Source organism: Macaca thibetana, chromosome 12 (genome assembly GCF_024542745.1).
Source record: "Macaca thibetana thibetana isolate TM-01 chromosome 12, ASM2454274v1, whole genome shotgun sequence".
Classification (NCBI taxonomy): domain Eukaryota; kingdom Metazoa; phylum Chordata; class Mammalia; order Primates; family Cercopithecidae; genus Macaca; species Macaca thibetana.
In genome coordinates this window covers 84,043,489-84,066,625 of record NC_065589.1, presented here as the reverse complement: position 1 = coordinate 84,066,625, position 23,137 = coordinate 84,043,489, and the positions used below count along the sequence as shown (strand labels likewise).

Below are 23,137 nucleotides of genomic sequence, written 5' to 3'. Positions count from 1 at the left end.
AACTCCAGCTTGGTTAATTGTTCCCATATGTCCTCCTCGGCTGTGGTAAAAAAAACAGCGAGGAGGGAAGGCCGGAGTCGCTTTGTTGATTTTGAAGAGGCTGTAAAAAAGACTATGGCCCATCTCATTTTGGTCCCGGGGAGGCCCAGGCGCACCCCGGGGGACCCGGTGTCCCAAGGGACGGTAGGGTGCCTCTGGCCTGGACCTGGCGCCGAGAGGCGGGACAAGGCCACCCCGCGCCCAAACCCCACGGAAAGTTCGCGCTCCGCGATCCAGCCGGTTCCTGGATCTGCCGCAGCCCGGGGCGGGGAGGGGCGCGGGAGGCGCGGCCCGGGCGGGCGCGCGAGAGGAAGGTGCCTTCGGGAACACGCGCAAGGGCGGGGATTCGCGCTGCCAATGAGGCCCCGGTGTGGGCCGAACAAGGCGGGGGACGGGCCGGAGCGGACGCTTAGCTGTGGCAGCTGCTGGAGCGGCGGCCGCCTCGGGAGCTGGAGGAGAGGCAGCAGCGGAGCGCCGAGCTGGCCGCGCCCCGAGGCCCGGCCCTGGGTGTGGGGAACCGCGCCGAGGAGCTGGAAACTTTCCCGGCAGGTAACTCCCGCCGCCCCGGCTCCGCCGTGGGCCTCCGAGCGCCCCGGGCATGGCCAGCTGCCAGTGTGCGGAAAGGTCGAGAGGGACCCGGGGAGGAGAGGGTGATGGGAGAAGGGAAAGGCGTGTGGGAAAGTTTCCGGAGCGCCCCCTTCTCCGCCGGGCACACCCGGGAGCTTTCCGGGAATAGGCACAGACATGTTGGGCGCCCCGGGCCTTGGTCTCGGCGGCTTTGGGGAGTCCGCACCTTCCTTGCGCGGTTCCGCCGCGCCGGACCGAGCCGGCCTGCGGTGGAACCGGGGTGATGGGAACCGGGAATGCTCGGGGCACGCTTGAGTTTTGGGACCACCCCCGCCCGGCGCGCCTGCTCGCCCCCTTTCCCGCCTTCTCTGTAGCCCTCGGGCTTGGCAAGGGCCTGGGCTACGCCTGGTACCTGGCGCGGGAGAGACGAGGGGAGGCGCGCCTGGCACAGCGGGGTCCTAGGCGCCCCCCGGAGAGTTGGGGTGCGCGGGTCGCGAAGTTGCCGAGAGAACTTAAGCCGGGGGCATAGTATTGCCATAGTCTGGGCTGAAAATCTATTGCTTTGCTTCCAAGAACACTGCGATTAGCATATCCACACTCCTTTACTGGGGGTAGGGGTGAGTTAGGATTAGACTTTGGGGGTTTTTCTTTACGGGTGGGACGCTGAGAAAAGCAGTAATTGTCAAGATTGTGAGCCCCCTTGTTCTTGGATGCAGAGCGGTCCTTTTGGGAGGACGATATCAGGGCACTGGCTTCCTGAAGGACTTTGGGGTGCGGGCGCGCAGTGTTGTGGGTGTGCGGGGCTCCCGGCTTCGGCGCGGCGGCTTTCCGGAACGCCTGGCTGGGAAGGAAGCTCTAGACATTGGGTGGTGTGTTTGCAGACAGAAAGGTCTCTAGACCGGTGTTCTCAAAACTTACTGGACTTACTGTGCTCCGGGAGGAAATGTGGCGTTGGCCAGGTAGAAACGCAACGCTGCGGCCAAGGGGCGGAGGACGCCAGGCTCGGCGACGGCCTTCTCCCAGCCCCCTCCTGCCAGCTCCTGGCAGATCCAGATCCCTGTGCCTCCAATGTTGGGACCGTTCGCAGTGGCGTTGTTCCCAGCTGGAGTTAACTTGGGAGATGAGGGAACCTTCATCTTGAACTTGACCTCAGAAGCAGCGTCGTCTGTACAGGTTACAAGGTAAATGGAAGCTGAGCCTTAACGTGGGTTGGATCGCAAACTGGCTGGCGCGCAAAGGAAGTTCCTGGTTCAGAATCTGAGGAAAGGGCTCAGAATTGCTGAGATCGCTCGCCCTGGAAATGCCAGACACACCAGACTGCAGAAGTTAATGCGTGTTTGGAGGGGTGGGGGTGGGAGAGGAAAGGAGAAACCTGGTTAGTTGGCACAGAGGGCTAGTATTTCTCTGTAGTGGAAATGAAGGGAGTCTGCGTCTCTGCTTTCACCAGATCCGCTACCTTCTTTTTTCCTTCCTTGGTCATCTTTATTCCTGCCAGGCTGGCACTCCTGAGGCAGGGGAGGGAAAGGAGAAGAAAGCAGTTGTGAAGCTTCCTGGGTCAGCCTGGAGGTATTTCAGATCTGCTGCTAGGAAGATTCCAGGATTTTAACAGCTGCTTCTTGATTGCTGGGAATGAAAGAATTTATGAGCGGCTGAGAGGTGTTCATTATGGAAGTAGTCTGAATGTTTTACTCATCTAAGCTACTTAAAGACCTCACAAGGGACCTTCCCTAGAGTATGCCAGTTTCTGCAGTTTGTGTCAGTCAGAATGCTTGGTTTAAATGTTAGTCAAAAAGCATCACAAATATATCCTGGTGGTTCTGAAATGAAAAGTATGTGGCAGTAAAAGAACTATGGTATCTGATATCCTTCAGGACTTCCTCCTAGGGTTGTTCCTGTTACCTGCCAAGTGAACTTGGTCCAGGCTTCCGGACTGTTGTGATTTGACAATAACAGATGGGAAATAGTGTCATTGATTTTAGTGGAAGCAGGAAAAGTCCACAAATAAATTTAAGGTGAGTTTTTATGACCCTATCTTGCACTTGTGGTGCCCCAAACTTAACTTTTTGGCACCAAGCCTGTTGGTTCGAAGTGTTGCTGGAACTTGGAAGCAATGGTTTTCCTGCTTTCTTGGTTTAACCACCAGAATGCCCAAATTATTATAATTTATATTCATCCTTGATCTAAGACATAACTGATTCATGGTCAGCCTTTTTCTGCTTCCCATAACAGCCTGTAGAAAAAAAGAAATTTTGTCTCTTTAACCACACACAATTTATTTGGTGCCATAGTAGGTTTTTGACACTGGATGATTGAGGGCATAATTTTAGAGACAATGGAGTTGTCTGGATTAAATCGTCCATTTTTAGGCGACATCCTCTTCTGAGTTGCTGATTAATTCTTTATCTCTCTGGGAACACTAAAACCAGCATCCCTGGGCCAGTGGAACTATAATCCATATTATAATGACTCCTGCCAGCATAGCTGGAGGTTAACTTTATGTCGATGTTTCCATTAGACATTTCTAACCTAATTGTAAAGATTTTGTCTCAGTTGGGTTGAGAGTCTCATAGAAAAAGAAATGGCTTTATTTTTATCTTTATGATAAATAGTTTAACTGGTGTTACAGGAATACATTTACAGAAGCAAAATAAAGCAGAGTGTTTATATATTTGTGGGGGGATTTGTTTTAGTGTTTAAAATAGTTTGGTTTTTAGCTCTCTTTTAAATGCATATTTCAGTGGTGGAAAAACCAGAACCTCTCCCTTCCCCCTTTCTCCCCAGGTTACAAAAGTCTTTGCTGTACAGAGAGCTCTTAAGCCTTTCTAGGTTTTGGTTTTCTCATTTTTATCATCCCTAAAATGGGATTACCTTGCATCCCTAAAGTTCTGTGACTCTCCAAAAGTTTGAGAAATATGGGAATTCTGGAGCCAGTGCTGTAATATTAGAGCAGTGCTATGGGGTTTATAAGGGCTTGATTTACATATTTTATTCCTAATCCTTTATTTGAGTAAACCAAGGCCTAGGAAGTTAAATTAGACGCATATCATCTATAAATAGTGGAGCTGAACTTGAACCAAAGTCTTCTGATTCTCCCTAGTCTCTTTTCTGTTTATTCAAACCTGCCAAAAAGACTAATGTTAATATGTGGCAATTTCTCACAATACATTTTTAGGGAAATATATGAGTTATTTTGATTTCAGAACCCCAGGGTTAACATCCATGCTTTGATGTCAGGGATTAAAAACAGTTCACTAATAATGGTAATAAAACTTTCTCCTCAAGAGAGTTTCAGAAAGTCACATGCTTCAAACTAATCATTTGTTTATTTTCAACTTCTTTTTTATTAAGTAGGCTTCAGGGTGTAATGTGATTTATAATCCGGACTAGTAACTCAGACAGCATTCTTAAGGAAATCACTTTTCAAATCTGTACCTCTTTTTAAAAATAAAAAATGAACATATCATTTGCCTTTGATCTTGGTATCTCTCAGCCTGATTGCAAAGCCTGGATGAATATTCCTTTTTTTGGTGTCATCATTCTTGAGCTGTTTCTACTGATGGCTGGATAAGTCTGATTTTGCAGCACTTTCCATGCTAAATAAATCCTTCCCTTATGCTGTTGGGTTGATGGTAAAGAGGTAGTAGGTTGCAGGTGACCCATTTTTGCTGTGTCTCTAAATGTTTGTGCTCTGTCCTGCTTGCCTAGTTAGCGGCACTCACTGCAGGTTGACACTCATCTGGAGACTGGTATGGATTTTCTTTAACAGTTTCTAAAATGAAATTATGTGTTAAGCTGTAGGCTCTTTTATGTGTGAGCGGCTTGTCCATCTTCAGCTTTTTAAACTTATTCTCAGAGGAATGTCTTTTCAAAATATTAAGCAATGGGGTTTAAACCTCAAGAAGAAGATGTATCAGTGCTCATTGGCTGGGAAGGAGGTGTAGTACATCTGAAATTGCCACCATTTCCATGAGTGAGAGGAGAAGAGAACATTATGAAGCATTATTTGCTAGAGAAGTTGGGAGACTTTGTACCAGGAAGGGACAAAAGCAGCAAAGGAGAAGAATGACTCTTGGTTTTTAATACTGTTATCGGGAGCATGGATTTGGAATGATAGAGGACTTTGATGAAGAAGGCTTTCAGAGGACATTATCTTGTGGAGAGTGAAAGGGGTTGTCCTGGTTTGGTTTAGCTGCGTTGCTGATGGAACTTGCCCTTCTAGGGTCGGTGTTGTCTTTAGGGTCCCCTGCAGGTGGGTGTGACCAAGGAGAATGTTCTAGAAAGAAGAGTTCCACAGACAGGAATGTCAAGGACAAAAGTGTTGCAGAGGGATGACTTGGTTCCTGGATTTTAGCACAGATTTTGCCGCTAACATGAGGCAATTTATTAGTGAAAACCTTCCAGTTGTAGAGGTAGACAGATGTGAACCCAGTATGTTCAGTCCACATAGCCCAGAGCCACAGTGACTCAACCTCTTCCCTGCCCTACCTCAGCACACCTAGGGTTACCTGCCAGTCATGAACAGTGGCTTATTACCTCTTTGGGTAGGCGATGGGGGTGGAGAGTGGGGAAGTCTCTAAGAAGTACTCGGCTGTGACCTTTTCATGCATGTATACTCATGCAAAAATGGGATCCTCTGTTGCATGAGCTTTTGAAGAAATATGAAAAAGATCATACATGTATGGCTGCTGGTATTATAGCTCTCAAGCCTCACATCCAGAATTGGCCTTTTTGATGTTAGTTCCAATTTGGGAAAGCCCTGGAGGGAACCTGAGTTGGCTTGATGCCAGCCAAAGGAGAGTTACGGTTAGACCCATAAAATGGGGCTTTGGGGAGACAGAGTATCCCACAAAGAAGAGGGTTATTGTTAATGGAAGAGGGAGGGAGCTGGATCAACAAAAGAGCTAGCCAGGGCAGTATACATTTCCACAAGTGGTATTGCTGATCATAACAACATACCAAAGGATATGAACATTCTTAATGTTGTTGTGATGTACACCCCTGTAGTCTTGAGGGCAGTGGACTTGTCCACATTCTGTGGGACTCTGAATTGCTATGTACACAGGCATAAGGGGGTATTGAATTACTGCTAAAAACATAAGAGTTGGTCATTACTCCCGTGTAACCCATTACACTCCCCTCTCTCTGCCATGCTTTGTTCTAAATTACTTGGGATAAGTAACATTAATTATTAATGTTTATTGAGTGCCGGCTGACTCTGAACTACATGTTTGAATTTAAAAAGTCTGTGGATGAAACAGTTTGGCTCTTTCTTCCTGTGTTGTCCTACATATGTAGAATACTATGGCAGGGATGGTCACCATGCAACAGCATTCTGTGTTCTGGTCCTCCTTGCTTCTTGTGGCTTAACAACTATTTATTTGCTTGGAATTCAGAAATGGGGGCCGGGTTCCCTGTGTCTAGGCTCACTGGTGCCGTGGTGGTTACATGATTCATTGAGGGCCATTGCTGCAATAGTTTACAACATTATAACCATTCTTGGTGTCTATGGAAGATTGGTTCCAGGATTCCCATGGATACCAAAATCCTTAAATGCTTAAGTCCCTTATTAAAAATCATGTATTACTTTGGGAGGCCGAGACGGGCGGATCATGAGGTCAGGAGATCGCGACCATCCTGGCTAACACGGTGAAACCCCATCTCTACTAAAAAATACAAAAAACTAGCTGGGCAAGGTGGTGGGCGGCTATAGTCCCAGCTACTCGAGAGGCTGAGGCAGGAGAATGGCGTAAACCCAGGAGGCGGAGCTTGCAGTGAGCTGAGATCCAGCCACTGCACTCCAGCCTGGGCGACAGAGGGAGACTCCGTCTCAAAAAAAAAAAAAAAAAAAAAAAAAAAAAAAAAAAAAAAAAAAAAATCGTGTATTATTTGTATATAGCTTATGCATACCCTCATATATATATATATATATATATATTTTTTTTTTGTAATTTTATTATTATTAGTTTTGAGACAGAGTCTCACTCTGTCACCTAGGCTGGAGCACAGTGGTGCAATCTCGGCTACTGAAAACTCTGCCTCCCAGGTTCAAGTGATTCTCCTGCCTCAGCCTCCCGAGTAGCTGGGATTACAGGTATGTGCCACCACGCCTGGCTAATTTTTGCATTTTTAGTAAAGATGGGGTTTCACCATGTTGGCCGGGCTGGTCTTGAACTCTTGACCTCAGGTGATCTACCCGCCTCGGCCTCCCAAAGTGCTGGGATTACAGGCTTCAGCCACCTTGCCCGGCCTCCTTTTATTTTATTTTATTTTATTTTATTTTATTTTATTTTATTTTATTTTATTTTGAGATAGGGTTTCCATTTGTCATCAAGGCTGCACTGCACTGGTGCTATCATGGCTCACTGCAGCCTCAACCTCCTGGGCTCAAGTAGTCCTTCCACCTCAGCCTCCAGAGTAGCTGGGACTACAGGCGCGCACCAACACACCCAGCTAATTTTTGTATTTTTTTTTTTTTGTAGAGACAGGGTCTCACTATGAGACCAGCCCAGGCTGATCTCAAACTCTTGGTTCAAGTGATCCTCCTGCCTTGTCCTCTCAAAGTGCTGGGATTACAGGCATGAGCCAACCCCCCAGTCCTCTTTCATACTTTAAATCATCTCTAGATTACTTACAATACCTAATACAATGTAAATGCTAGTAGTTGTTATTCTATATTTTTTTGTTTTGTTTTGTTTTTTTTTTTTTTTGTTTTCACCCAGGCTGGAAAGTGGCCGGATTTATAGCCTCCCGAGTTACTAGTTTTTTTGTATTTTTTGTAGAGATTTCATTGTATTGTTATCTTTTTTTTCCAGTGCTGGGATTGGTCAGTTACTAGAATATTGTATTGTTATCTTTTTTCCCATTTTTTGAATATTTTCTAACCTAGGTTGGTTGAATCTGTGGCCATGGGACCTGAGGATATGGAAGGTTGGGTGTGGAGCGGGTGACTGTGCTTACTAGTATAATCCTGCTTTTGATTAGTTTTCCACTTGCCACGTACTTAAGGGTAAGGTGGATGTGTCCCCTGCCCCAGGGAGTGAATTTTGATTAAGCCAAGTCAATTTTAGTAATGCGATACCTTTTGCCAGTGACTTGTTAATGAATGTGTATATGACACCTGTTAGGTCCTGGCATATTTGAAGCATAAGGTTGTGAGCACAAGAGAACAAGTAGCACCAAGTGTAGAGTAAAGGTGCCTAAGACCACAATTACTTTTTTTTTTTTTTGGTCAGTGTTGGGAGTGTAGGAGGTGGGCAGGTAGAGACAGGGTCTCACCATGTTGCCCAGGCTCGTCTCAAATTCCTGGCCTCAAGCAATCCTTCCACCTCAGTTTCCCAAAGTGCTGGGTTACAACATGAACCACCATCCCCAGCCCACAGTGACTTATTTTAGCTGCTGAATTAGCCAGCCCTAGAACCACTGTGACTCAGAACTTCTGTGAGAAAAAACATTTTCATTATGTTTCTTTCTTTCTTTTTTTTTTTTAAGCTAGGGTTTCACTCTGTCACCCAGGCTGGACTGCAGTGGCATGATCATGGCTCACTGTAGCCTCTGCCTCCTGGGCTCAAGTGATCCTCCCACCTCAGCCTTCCGAATAGCTGGGACTACAGGTGTACACCACCACACCTGGCTAATTTTTGTGTTTTTTGTAGAGATGGGGTTTCCCCATGTTGCCCAGGCTGGTCTCAAACTCCTGGGCTCAAGCGATCCTCCCACCTTGGCCTCCCAAAGTGCTGGGATTACAGGTGTGAGAGCCACTGTGCCCAGCCTCATTATTGTTTAAGATCAGTAGTCCCCAAAGTGGAGTGTGCTAGATCATCCAATATGGAGGGAAGAAAATATTCAAGAATATTAGAAAAAATTAAGCTGTTAAAATATTTAATGTATGAGTTGACACTGGTTGGTATATCTGATAGTCTCTTGTCAACTTACATTATATGAGGTTGCCTGAGGGAAGACTGGGCCTTTTACAACCTGGTGGAATTGACAGTGGTACTCTCATTCTTATTCTTGCCTTTGGTGAACTCTAGCCATCTAAATACATTTATGGCTAGATTATCCAGTTTTAACTAAACTGACCCCCACAAAATGGGCGCGTGGTTTAAAAAGATTCTTGCAAAGAAAGTGTAATGATAATGATAGACGTATAAAGGAACAAGAAAATGTTCTTATGAGTTTAGAACATGACTTTTAAAACAAATTTGACAAGAAGGTGGCTCAAAAATTATGTATGGGCAGAGCGCCATGGCTCATGCCTGTAATACCAGCACTTTGGGAGGCCAAAGTGGGCAGATCACCTGAGGTCAGGAGTTTAAGACTAGCCTGGCCAACATGGTAAAACACCGTCTCTACTAAAAATACAAAAATTAGCCAGGTGTGGTGGTGTACGCCTATAATCCCAGCTCCTCAGAAGGCTGAGGCAGGAGAATCACTGGAACCCAGGAGGTTGCCATGAGCCAAGATTATGCCAGTGAATTCTAGCCTGGGCAGCAGAATGAGACTCTGTCTTGAAAAACCACAACAAAAAGTTATGTTTGAATTTGTATTATTAGTCAAAATGAACTTAAAAATACTGTTTGACTCCCATCCTTTAAAAAGTTTTACATGTTGTATAATGTATATACTACATTCATGTGTGTGTATACATACCATTCACAATTACTGTTTTAATTACACATAAATTATATACAATTTATAATATGTTAATATATATATTACAAATTTTTTCCCCTGAAATTCCTGAGCTTCAATACCTTTATAAATTTTTTATTTTTTATATTTTTAGAAGTGAGTCTTGCTCTGTTGCTCAAGCTGGAGTGCAGTGGTGTGATGATAGTTCACCGCAGCCTCCAACTCCTAGGCTCAAGCAATCCTGTCACCTCAGACTCTCAAGTATCTGGGACTACAGGTGTGTGCCATAACACCTGGCTTAATTAAAAAAAAATTTTTTTTGAGATGGAAACTTGCTCTGTTGCCCAGGTTGGAGTGCAGTGGCGCCGTCTTGGCTCACTGTAGCCTCTGCCTTCTGGGTTCAAGTGATTCTCCTGCCTCAGCCTCCTGAATAGCTGGGATTGATTACAGGTGTGCACCACCACACCTGGCTAATTTTTGTATTTTTAGTAGACACGGGGTTTCACCATGTTGGCTAGGCTGGTCTCAAACTCCTGAGCTCAAGTGATCTGCCTACCTCGGCCTCCCAAAGTACTGGAATTACAGGTGTGAGCCACCGTGCCTGGCTAATTTTTTTTTTTTTTTTTTTTTAACTTATAGTCCTGCGTGATCAAAAAAAGCTTTGAGACCACAGTTTAAGTCACTTAGAGTTAGGTGTTTTTTGTTACTTGCAGCTGAAAGCACCATACCTGATATAAGGACAGATAAGAGTAGTAGCTGTCCCTGTTTTATTCTCAGCTTTCAAGAATCTCTGTGATCTGGTCCCTAACTTCTTTCCAGGCCCAGCTGTTCTCTCCTTATCTCTGCTAATACCACTGAGCTCCTGCCCATCCCTGACTATCATACTTTGTTTCAATTTTGCCTCTTCCCTCACGGTATCACCACCACTGAAATTTTGACTTTGAAGGGCTAGCTTAAATAAATATTGCTTTCTTATGAACATTTTTTTCTAATTTACCCCCACTTCCACATTTCAGTTTTTCTTTCCTTTTAGTCTCCCTAGTATGTTGTACATTCATTATAATGTCTTTCTCTGTTTGCTTTTCATTAAGTTGTTCACCTGTTGGCTTTGCAGATGGGTTGTAGGCTTCTTGATGGTAGGGGGTCCTGTCTTACCTTCGTCATTTAAAAAAGAAAACAATCTGTTTCTCCTTTGGGAGAAAGGGAGACAAAGAATCCACAGTTGTTAAACATCACTCTGGACTTGTTACTCTGGAGGGTGGGTCTCGCCTCCAGCCTTCTGGCAGCCTTAGGAAGGCAGGGAGCTCCATGTACATGAAAGGAGATTGAAGGCAGGGAGCTGACAAACCAAGACAGCAGGACCCAGGATTCAGACCTGGAAAATTTTTATTTCCTGGCTAGTTTGTGTGCCCTCATGCATATTATTTACAGTGGCATGTTCTTTCATATAGGAACACTGACATAGGTGAAATGGGAATAGTGCAAAAACATTAAGGACAATCCTAGCAGATGCAGTGAGTTCAAAGGGGAGTCCTTGTGGAGTAACAGGAAAGGCCTGGTGGATGAGATGTATGAAGATCTGAATGCCTGCAGATAGTGACCTGTCTGCAAGTACCACAAAGCAAAATCATGGGAGATAACTCCCCAGGGTAGCGTCTGGCCTGAGCATCTCCTTTGGGAGATGGGAGGTGATGGGCTCTGTAGTGCTTAGCTGAATAGAGTTATCTATGTCATTATTCCCTCTATGCAAAGATAGTTGAGGGTTCACAAGTTGTAGGCTTTCAAGTTGAGCTATGTTAGATATATGCTCCCCTGATGGAAGACAGACATGTCTCCAGGGTTTTGAGGGTCAAATGACAGAATGTATATAAAGTGTTTTGAACATTACAAATTGCTTCCTTAGAGGCAAGGGAACATCAAAGTTGGTTGTTTTCTTGTATCAGAGACTTCTAGCTCAGATTTCTTTGTTGGCCATTTTTAAGTGCATTTCCAATGAGTTTTTAAGTGTTGGGGTTCTTAAATGGAATATGATATAATTTTTTCCAGATGAATTGCAGGTATTACTTAAAATCTTGCTATGAAACTTTCACCCGTGGAGTAAGTAGAATTCATGATTAAGGTGCATCTCTTTTGGGATCCAGTTCAGTTTTTCCAAAGGATCTGTTTATAAGAATAGGACCACTTAGCCGAGTGTAGTTGCTAATGCCTCTAATTCTAGTACTTTGGGAGGCTGAGGTAGGAGGATCTCTTGAGCCAAGGAATTTCAGAACAGCCTGGGAAACATAGGAAGTCTCTGTCTCTACAAAAAATTTTTTAAAAAATTAGCCAGGCATGGTGGTACGGTGCCTGTGGTTCAGCTACTTGGGAGACTGAGGTGGGAGGGTTGCTTGAGCCTGGGAAGTTGAGGCTGCAGTGAGCTGTGATCACACCACTGCACTCTAGCCTTGGCGACAGAGCAAGGCCTTATTTCAAAAATTAAATAAATAAATAAATAAATATTTTTTTAAAAACCCGTTTTCATAAAGATGGAAATCTGTGGAGCTTTGATTTCTGGTCCTGGAAACCCTAAGTACCAACTGAAAGACACAAAGAGCTTTGATTTCAAGGTTTTTGTTGTTGTTGTTCTTGGCCACTGTAAATCCAGTAATTTATTTTCATGAGTCTTTGGAAAGGGTTAGGGAAAGATTTGAAATATCTTAAGGTGGTTTTGAAGGTAAAAAGTAGGTATGGTTTGACAATTTGAAATCTGTTTCATTGTAGATTTCCAAGGCAATGGGTTTGAATAAATTAAAGTTAATTCCATTTCAAGGAACTTTTGCAGTGGGATTTCATATTGTAGAAAGAGTCTGACTTATAAATCAAAACATGTTAAAGAGTAAACATATTTATAGATGCAAAAGACATCGAAACAGTGAGTGGTTCCTAAATTGCAAATAGATGCAATTGTGAAATTCTTATTCGGGGGTTGTTGAATCATGCATGTAGCTTAAGAGAGCCTTATTTTTCTTAGGGTTTATTTAAGTAAAGCAACAATTCCCAAAATGGATTCTGGGGGAAACTGAGTCTTAGGACGTTAACAGGTGTTATGCGGGGAAAAAAGTTCTGTGGTCAAATAAGTGGGAAAATCTGGGTTAACCAAAGTAAACTAGGTATTTTTATTTTTTAACTACAGGACTTTTGAGCACCCGTAGATCTAGTGTTCATTATAAATATCCTGGAAGGGAAATAGAGTTATCAGTATTTTCCAAACACGTTGAATTGTAGAAACTTTTTTTTTTTCCCCCAGAACATCTTTTGCCCAGAGAACAATGTTTGTTGGGTTATCTAATTTGTCAAAATACTTAAAAATCAAATCTCAGACATCATGTACTTTTGCCTAACTTTGCTATGCATTTCTAACTCAGGACTTAAAAAAATCACCGCCCCGTTATCACTTTTAATACAATTAACTTAAAAATACTACCTAATTTGGGCTGGGTGCAGTGGCTCACACCTGTAATCTCAGCAGTTTGGGAGGCCGAGGAGGGCGGATCACGAGGTCGGGAGATCGAGACCATCCTGGCTAACATGGTGAAACCCCGTCTCTACTAAAACAAATACAAAAATTAGCCGGGCGTGGTGGTGGGCACCTGTAGTCCCAGCTACTAGGGAGGCCGAGGCAGGAGAATGGCGTGAACCCGGGAGGCGGAGCTTGCAGTGAGCCGAGATCTCGCCGCTGCACTCCAGCCTGGGAGACAGAGCAAGGCTCTGTCTCAAAAAAAAAAAAAAAAAAAAAAAAAAAAAAATTATCTAATTCTCCCTTAAATAGCATTTGTCACCATTTTTGTTTTTTTGGAACCAAGATTCAATCAAGGTTCACGTATTGCACTGTGAGCTGCTGTTGTTGTCTCTTTCGTCTTTTTAAATGTAGAAAAATATCTTATTACCTCCATCCCTCCCATTCCTGACTTTTAGAAGAGAACCTGTAGGTTGTCCCATATTCTGAATTTGTTTCCTGTGGCGGTGTTTACCTTGTCCCATTGTTTCCTGTATTTCCTATAAACTGGAAGCTAGGTCTAAAAGCAAGATTAGAGTCAAGTAAAATATTTTTTGCAAAAATAGGTCCTAGACTAGGATTCCGCTCTGCACTCCCGACCCCCTCCATGATTTGAGAACAGGCATTTAAGTTTAGTAATTCAGAGCAGCATGGTGAGTCAGACATGCCTGTAATCCTGGCACTTTGGGAGGTGGAGGTGGAGGCGGGAGGATTGTTTGAACTCAGGAGTTTGGGACCCTGGGCAACACAGTGAGACCTTATCTCTACTGAAAGTGGGGAAAAAAAAAAAAATCATCTGGGCCGGGCGCGGTGGCTCAAGCCTGTAATCCCAGCACTTTGGGAGGCCGAGACGGGCGGATCACGAGGTCAGGAGATCGAGACCATCCTGGCTAACACGGTGAAACCCTGTCTCTACTAAAAAATACAAAAAAAAAACTAGCTGGGTGAGGTGGCGGGCGCCTGTAGTCCCAGCTACTCGGGAGGCTGAGGCAGGAGAATGGCGTGAACCCGGGAGGCGGAGCTTGCAGTGAGCTGAGATCCGGCCACAGCACTCCAGCCTGGGTGACAGAGCGAGACTCCGTCTCAAAAAAAAAAAAAAAAAAAAAAAAAAAAAAAAATCATCTGGGTATGGTGGTTCTAGCCTGCATGTAGTCCTAGTCACTAGGGAACTTGAGGCGGGAGGATTGCTTGAGCCTGGGAGATGATTAAAGCTGCTGCAAGCTATGATTGAACCACTGCACTCCAGGCTGGGTGACAGAGTAAGACCCTATCTTTAAAAAGTTTAGCAATTAATAGCATATATATACATATATGGTATATGTATATATAAAAAGAAGTAACAGCTTAGAGTTTAAAAATTAGTGTTATTAGTATATCAATGGGATGCAAGTTGAATTGATTCCAGGTGTGTTTGGAAAGGTATTCTGAATAGTTGGCGTGGTTAAATGGATATGTTTTCAGTATATCTTGCGACTATAAACCATGTGTCTCTTGGGTAACGTGGCTTGGGTGTTAAACGTTTTTGGTGGTTGAATTTTATTCAGAATGACAAGTGTCTGAGTTGTGATGGTAAACTACTACTCTATAGTCACTTATTTTTAAAGCACATTTAGGAATGTGCATTCTTTCTGCCTCTGCTCGATACATTTTTAACAGAATATTTTTCTGGTAAATGCTTATGCTAATCTAAAATACAGCCATAAATTCAAGGACACCCTCAGGGTGATAATTTTCTATGTACATTGTCTTAGAAACCCAGACATGTAAATAAAAGTTCTATCATAGCTAACTTTGCTAACTTAATTTGCTATTTACATTTTTTTTTCCGCCTTGATATCCTTCCAAATGCCAGTTGTATGTCTGGGAAAAGTTAAAGGATTTTGGGAATCTTAATGAAGAATAACTTAGTATATATAAAGAAGCTTTGCATGATGAATGGTAGCTGTCATAAGGCGCTCCCAGTACGTTCTTATATTTAATCCTTTAACCAGCAGGGACACTGTTTTCTGCATTAAAATTTGCCTGTTGTGAATAGTATGGTGACTTGGACAGAGTAAATACTTTGTAACTATAGTTAGTCCATTAAAAATATACATATACACTCCCTTTTTCTCCCCTCTTTAAAAAAACACAAACATATAGGATATGGTAAAAAGGATGATCTTTGAAGCCAGATAAACTTTGGTTTTGTGTTTGGCTCTGCCTATTTACTTGACCTGTTTCTATGTCTGTAGAATGGGGACAGTGATTCCTGTTTCATAGAGTTTATGCCAAGGCCAAAGGCGAAGCCCAGTATGAAAGGCTTAGCACTGTGCGTGGATCAGAGGTACCAAAACCAGCTCATCTTCCACCTTCTCCTCCTCTTACCATACTTTATTTTATTCTATTTTATTTAATTTTATTTGTTTATTTAGTTTTTGAGACAGGGTTTTGCTCTGTTGCCCAGGCTGAAGTGCAGTGGCACAATCTTGGCTCGCTGTAGCTTCAACCTCCTGGGCTCAAATGATTCTTCTGCCTCAGCCTCCCCAAGAGCTGGGACCACAGGTGTGCACCATCATCTCTACATCAAAATATTTTTTTTCTGTAGAGATGGGATCTGCTGTGTTGCCCAGGCTGGTCTCGAATGCCTGGACTCAAGCAGTCTTCCTGCCTTGACCTCCCAAAGTGTGGGGAGTACAGGCTTGAGCCACTACATCCAGTCCTTACCATATTTTATTTAACATTCTGGATCAGTTGTTAAATTTAAGTTTTTAATTGTTCTGAGTGTTTTAAAAATTGTAAATTTTAAGGTACTTGTTACAGAAGTCCAGATAAGTTCTTGATTTCAAGATAATCTGTATGGGAGTTGGTTGCTTATATTAAAACAATTATATGCCTATATGAAATGTTTTGAACTAACAAGTAGGACAGTTTTAGATGGTGATATATAAAGGACAAATAAGAGTCAAAAATGGTATTTTATTATTGGCACAAAAATATTGCTAACAAACTCTGGTTTTTATGAAAATCAGTATTTAAAAAATAAATTTTTTTTCTAAGACTGTGAAAACATGTGAAGCTCCTCAGACTTATGTAATGTTTTGCTTGAGTATGGTTTAGAACAATACACTTTATTTAGATGGAGTAAGTCTATTGTACTGTGCTCAAGTCATACATGCATATTCATTTATGAAATAAATACTACCAACATGAGAGCAGGCTTTTCTAGAGAAGAGGGTGGTCAGTGCTTCCTTCAAGATCCTCACAACGGAGAAATGGGGATTCTCCTTATTACCTTTGTGCCTATTAAAGATGCACGCGAAGGTGGAATTAATATATCCTAAGTTTTGAACAGAAGTGAAGGAACAGTTTGGAGATTGCCTAGATATCTATGGGCCTTGCATTCTTGCCATTTATTGGTAAACCAAAAAGTGTTGTCTTCTATCATCAGCTGTTTCCAAGTCTTGGGCCATTTGGCTTTGAATCTGGCTTGGACAAGAAAAGATCTCAGCTGGGCAAGGACTCACACTGCTCCTTCCCAGATAGTACCTGTTCCTGAGAATGAACTTGATTCCCTACAGACTTTCAAGTCAAGTGGTACTTGAGCTTTTTACACTTTTCCTCTACCATTACAGAGTTTTGTTTATCTCTTCCTTTCTGAAATGTTTTGCTTCAGCGAAACAGGACCCCTGTAACTGTCCCAACTCTACATATCAAAAGCTAAGCCAGGAGGAATCAAAGGGTGTTAGTTCCCCCTTCCATCATGGAAAAAGAGATGCCATTTCTAGGACAGTGATTGAGACCTAAGCCAGTGGAAAATGTAAAGAGACTTTACCTTCTTCACAGGGCTTTCTTGCTTCCTTCATAAGAGTAGTGTTAGCCAACTCAACAAATAGAATTTCCTTATGAGTTTTTTAAAGATAAAAAGTTACCATGAAGGTGGTAACTATTTGACAAATTAGAAACTATTTTCATTTGTCAATGGGTGGTGGAGGTCTTGTATTAATTTTTCCAACAAATGTTTCTTGAGAGCTGGTCATTGTGTCCTTCAGGGTTTGAGGCCCAGTGCTGTGTCTCAGTCTAAGGAGACAAGTGCACACACAGTACCTGCAAGGTGTTAGGGAGTGCGGAAAGAGGAGGAGTAGGGGAGGAGGAGGAGTTGACAGTGGCTGGGGAAAGCTTCAGGGAGGAGGGGGAGGAGGTGAAGGATGCCTAGGACTTTGCCAGGTGGGAAAGAGGGTGAGAGGCTCTCTAGAGAAAAGGAGCACAAGAAGCAGAGGCTGAGTAGCATGAAAATACAAGTGGTGTTTGGGGTGTTGTTACTAGAACAGACGGTACGTTGCGTTTGGGTACAGTGGCAGGGAGAAGAGAGCCAGATTGCAAAGGACTTGCATGCCAGGCTAAGAAGCGTGGACTTGATCCTGTAAGCAAGTGATAGCTGTCAAAGGTTTTTCAGCAGGGAGATGATGTAATCAGATCTGTGTGTTGGAGAAAAGCTTTGGCAGCGGTGGTGTGGAGGAGAGACTGGCGTGGGGACAGATGGGCTGCAGAGCTGTCTCTTAGGAGGCTTTTGAAGTAGGTCAGGTGAGAGATGATGTTTGAGGTCTGAGTTAGTGGGAGGAAGAGAAGTAATGCCAGTTGAATACCTTTGAGTGTGTGCACTTAAGGTGAAGGTACATTAGCTCATGTAATCTTCACAGAAAAACTTTTCATAGAATGCTGTTTTCATCCTCATTTTGCAGCAAAGGAAACAGACTCAAAGTAACCTAGTTCAGCCAGGATTGAACTTGGGTTTACTGTCCCGTGCCCACCACAGTTTTTAGAACAAGATGTCAAAGAACAAAATTTGAACAAATGAAGCTTTAGAGATTTAATTGTCATTTTTTAGGGGTTAATGAACTAGACAGCACCCAGACTACAAAATAGATGGGCACTCTGCAGGGATGACTGAACAGTGGGTTCTATAAGGCAGCTTGAGCAGGAGCACAGAGATCGCACAGCGCCAAAGGTGGACTGGCTAACCTCAGGTTATTACTTCAGGTTACTTTCCTTGTGTGGGTTAAAGCAAAGGGGATCTCCTTATTTTTGCCAACTCTAGTTGACTGGGCACCCTCCCCCCTTTTTTTCCCTTTTCTTTCAAGACAGAGTCTTGCTCTGTCGCCCAGGCTGGAGTGCAGTGGTATGATCTCAGCTCACTGTAACCTCCACCTCCCAGGTTCAAGCAATTCTCCTGCCTCAGCCTCCCAAGTAGCTGGGATTATAGGCATGTGCCACCGCGCTTGGCTAATTTTTGTATTTTTAGTAGAGACCGGGTTTCACCATGTGGCCAGGCTGGTCTTGAACTCCTGACCTTGTGATCTACCTGCCTTGGCCTCCCAAAGTGCTGCGATCATAGGCATGAGCCACCGCACCCAGCTGACTGGGCCCCCTTTGGATTGGTTGTCGTGAATCTCGTGCTTTTTGAAAACTGTCCTGTTTGGAGATTTGACTATTATTTCTCTCCTGTTTGCTTAGAGGGTCAGATCTTGTAAGCAAACAGCTCAGGTTTTGGTTTGGTGATGTGGAAGCTTTGCATGAATGACTTCATTTGGGTTGATCTGTTGGATCCTAGTGCAGGAGGTCAGTCCAAATCAGTGGCTCCCTATCAATTTTACTTAACAAGAGGGAATGAGAACATGAAGGAGGAGTGCGCATGGTGTATGATTTTTGGACTGGGATGAAATGGAAGCTTCTTTCAGGTTAGAAAAGGAATACTTAGCAGCTTACTGAAGGTAGAGTTTCCAGGTGTGGCAACAAGGTATGGATGATGAACAATACTGTAACAGCACTCTCTCGGGAGGGGAGGGGCAGAGTTTGGGGGCCATCTGGGATACCCAGTTGGAAATGCCCAGTCAGTGGTTGGAAATTTGGCATTCTTGTAGAAACTCCTTTAAGCTAATGATATACCTCCTGGTAGCCATGGACTTAGAATTTATAGGAGGGCATGGGTAATGCCTAAGCATCATCTGGGTCACTTAATTCGGAATGCAGATTTCCAGGCCCTGCCCCCAGGAGGTGCTTCAGTAGGCCTTTGATGGGGTTTGGGGATCTGCACTTGTGTCAAGCTCCTGGGTTGAGAGAGAGAGAGAGAGAGAGAGAGGTTCTCACTTTTGAGAAATGTTTGGCTTTCCCAATGGCCTAGGCTGTCTTGTAATTTCACTTCCTTCAGGGAGCTTTTGATAACTCCTCAAAGAATAGGATGTTGATCTCTGGTAAAAAGCAACATCTGAGAAAATTGCTTGCTTTTAGGAACCTGAAGGCCGGGCGCGGTGGCTCACGCCTGTAATCCCAGCACTTTGGGAGGCCGAGGCGGGCAGATCACAAGGTCAGGACATCGAGACCACGGTGAAACCCCGTCTCTACTAAAAATACAAAAAATTAGCCGGGCGCGGTTGTGGGCGCCTGTAGTCCCAGCTACTCGGGAGGCTGAGGCAGGAGAATGGCGTGAATCCGGGAGGCGGAGCTTGCAGTGAGCCGAGATCGCACCACTGCACTCCAGCCTGGGCGACAGAGCGAGACTCCGTCTCAAAAAAAAAAAAAAAAAAAAGGAACCTGTGTACATTCATATTTAATTCTGCCAAGGATGCTTTTTAGTTTTTTGAATTAACACTCAAAAATAACAAGTCCTCAAAATTAGGTTTGTTCTTTTGTCTTAAGTGGACATTTGGCAAGAGATTTCTAGTGAAGCTTGATTCTGAGTACTTTTCTCATGTATTAAAAAGAGGCTGGAAGAGGGAACCGGGGACATGGAGAATGAGGAGGGATAGCCTGAGGTTCTTGGTTTGCCGAGGAGTGGCCTAGGTTGTTACTGATTAAGAAGTCACTGGCCAACATGGGGAAACCCTGTCTCCACTAAAAAAAAAAAAAAAAAAAAAAAATACAAATAATAGCCAGGCGTCATCGTAGGTGCCTGTGATACTAGTAACTCAGGAGGCTGAGGCAGGAGAATCGCTTGAACCCAAGAGGTGGAGGTTGCAGTGAGCCGAGATTGCACCACTGCCCTCCAGCCTCAGAGACAGAGCAACACTCCGTCTCCAAAAAAAAAAAAAAAAAAAGTCACTGAAGGCTGGGTACGGTGGCTCATGCCTGTGATCCCAGCAGTTTGGGAGGCTGAGGTGGGTGGATCGCTTGAGCTTCCAGCCTGGGCGACATGGCAGAACCCCATCTCTACAAAAAATACAAAAGTTAGCTGGCTGTGGTGGCACATACCTGTAGTTCCAGCTACTTGGGAGGCTGGGGTAGGAGCATCACTTGAGCCCAGGAGTTCAAGGCTACAGTGAGCTGTGATCACTCCACTGCACTCCAGCCTGTGTGACAGAGCGAGACCCTGCCTCAAAAAAAAAAAAAAAAAAAAAAAGAAAGAAGAAAAAAAGAAGTCACTGAAAAGTACTCAATTCCTTGAAATCTGGGTTGTAAATCCAATCACTTATTCATTAGACCATTTGCTTATAATTAGTCCTAACCAGCCTAGCTTCCCCTTCCCCTCTGTCATGCATGTCTTTTTCTCAGGAGTAGAAGCTTTGAAGCCAGACAGACTGGGATAAGGTCCCAGTTTAGTTCCTTTACACACAGCCTCCCTGAGCTGCTTTCTGTGAATTTGGAATGTGGGAAGGTAGTTTTGGGAATGGAGTGGATAAAATCAGAACACCTGGACTTGAGCTAGTGCCACTCTGAATCTTGGGCGGGAAGGTGAAGGCTGGGCGTCTGCCTGGTTCATTCAGCACACATTAAGTGCCTACTTTTTCAGCTAGAGAGTATATTTAGGGTTGATCGTGTGCATTGCTTTACATTACCTACTTTACTCTAATTTTCCTCCAGAGTTGGAGGGAATTTTTGTGTGGTTGTGGTTGATGGTTATCAAGAAAAAGTGGCCGGGTGTGGTGGCTCACAAGTATAATCCCAGCACTTTGGGAGGCTGAGGTAGGCAGATCACCTGAGGTCAGGAGTTCAAGACCAGCCTGGCCAACATGGCGAAACCCCATCTCTCCTAAAAAATACAAAAATTAGCCAGGCGTGGTGGTGGGTGCCTGTAATCCCAGCTACTCAGGAGTCTGAGGCCGGGAGAATTGCTTGAACCTTGGAGGTGGAGGTTGCAGTGAGCCAAGATCGGGCCACTGTATTCCAGCCTGAGTGATAGGCAAGACCCTATCTCAAAAAAAAAAAAAAAAAGATAAAGTGTTTTCGTTTTGTTTTCAACTTGTGTGTCTTTTTTGTTGGTATCTTGCTACCCTTGGGATAATTTTTGCTTGTCTCTCCGAGTAAGCAAGGTTTGGGTTCATTAACTGCTTGCTGCTGATTAGTTCATTTTTCCGACGTGAGAGAGAGGAGCATCTTCCTTTGTTTTCCCCTCCACCTTTGCTAAATGCCATTACTACTTCCTGTTGCAATGACAGGGCTTCCCAGCTCCCAGCTTCTTTTCCTTAGTCCCCATCCTGTTGGGGAGGACACAGGAGGAAGTCGGCTTGCTCACTGATTGGTTTGTTCAGTCACTTAACAGGAGCCAATTGAGCCCTCACTCTAGGCCAGGCTCTGTGCTAAGTGCTAGTCTAATTCAGCCCTCTTGAAGGCCTTAAGAGGGAGCAGGCATTCTTTCTTCCTACCTCATGGGTTTTTGCAGGTGAGCCTCTGTACCTCCCCCCAGGTCTCATGGCAGGCTGACTGGACCCATGCTGCCTCAGGTCTCATGGCAGGCTGACTGGATCCCTGCCGCCTCCTGTGGTGCTGCCCTCCTCACCCACTCCTTGCCCACTCTCACTATCAGCTTCCTAATGGGCATTTCCTGGGGCGACTATATCTGACCCAAATTGGTTATTTCGTAGATCCTTTAGGGGTCCTGGTCCAAAGGTCAATTTTAGTGAGTGGTATGGGGACTGTGGAGTTGGAGGATGGGGAGAGAAATGTGGGCCATAGCTGACAGTGTTCACAGGGACAGCACAGCAGGGGAAATAAGCCTCACTATTGCAGCTGCTGAGACTGCACGTCCTGTTCATTTTGAATGGCCCCTCAAAGACACCCCCTGAGGATGCTAAATGCAGATTTATGGATGCTGTTGGCAGAATTTGCCTGTTTATAATACTTTTTAGGGGGGCCCTGAGCAAGGTGGCTCATGCCTATAATTTCAGTACTTTGGGATCTCACCTGGCTCCACCATGATTTGGGAACAGGCATTTAAGTTTAGCAATTCAGGCCAGGCACGGTGGCTCACGCCTGTAGTCCCAGCACTGTAGGAGGCTGAGGTGGGAGGATTGCTTGAGCTCAGGAGTTTGAGAGCAGCCTGGCAACGTAGTGAGATCTCATCTCTACTAAAAGTTAAAAAAAAAAAAAAAAAAAAAAAATCAGCTGAACGTGGTGGCTCATGCCTGTAGTCCCAGCCACTTGGAAGCCTGAGGTGGGAGAATCGCTTGAGCCTGCAAGATCGAGGCTGCAGTGAGCCGTGATTGTGCCACTGCACTCCAGCTTGGGCAACAGAGCAAGACTCAGTCTCAAAAAAAAAAAAAAACAAAAAAAGAACTTTTTTGTTTTCAGCCATTTTAGTCCTACATTTTAGATTATTTTTGACTGACTTTTTGGGAGACTGTCGTGCCCTTAGATTATCCATAATAATTATGAAGATGTCAAGTCCCTTAGGACAGCATATTAACTTTCAGCATAAAAACATGCATCGGAACAGCATAACGGAAAGATCAGTGATTCTGGAGTAAAGTAGACTTGGTTTCAAATTCCAGCCATCCTCTAATGCCCTTGGATAAATTTCTTCATGGCCTTAGTTTCTTCATCTGTAAAATGGGGATTTTTTTTGTTGTTGTTTTTAAAGACGGAGTCTCACACTGTCACAGGGGCTAGAGTGCAGTGGCACAATCTTGGCTCACTGCAACCTCTGCCTCCTGGGTTCAAGCAATTCTCCTGCCTCAACCTCCTGAGTAGCTAGGATTACAGGCCCCCACCACCATGCCCCGCTAATTTTTTGTATTTTTAGTAGAGATGGGGTTTCACTATGTTGGCAAGGCTGGTCTTGAACTCCTGACCTCGTGATCCGCCCGCCTCGGCCTCCCAAAGTGCTGGGATTACAGGCGTGAGCCACTGCGCCCAGCCAAAATGGGGATCATTTTACAAGGTGAGAAATAATGTTTGTACAGTACTTTTAGAGTAGCTCCTAGCACATAATAGATGTTCAGAAGTTCCCTCCTTGTTTGATTCAACAGGAACCAAATTGTATCAAACTGTAGGCAGTTAAAAGGATGAATAACATGTGATTTCTATCCTGGAGGAACTTAAAATCTAGTGGGCGAGGCTGACACAAGAATTTGTCCTGAGGAGGTTAAGTGCCAAGACCCAGGTTGAGGCTGG

The 23,137-nt window shown here is 44.3% G+C and overlaps 1 protein-coding gene across 8 annotated transcripts in view; it reads left to right on the top strand.

Moving 5' to 3' along the window:
- The first annotated feature begins 322 nt into the window (after window positions 1-322).
- Window positions 323-23,137, top strand: part of TANC1 (tetratricopeptide repeat, ankyrin repeat and coiled-coil containing 1) — a 265,598-nt gene continuing 242,783 nt past the window's right edge. For 6 of the 8 annotated variants that reach the window (XM_050751850.1, XM_050751849.1, XM_050751844.1 and 3 more), the window contains exon 1: window positions 323-588. In XM_050751850.1, the coding sequence (XP_050607807.1) occupies window positions 397-588 (192 nt within the window). In that variant the 5' untranslated portion in view covers window positions 323-396. Of the gene's footprint in view, window positions 589-1,072; window positions 1,788-23,137 lie in introns of those variants that run through there. The other 2 variants (XM_050751847.1, XM_050751848.1) reach the window with 2 other exon arrangements.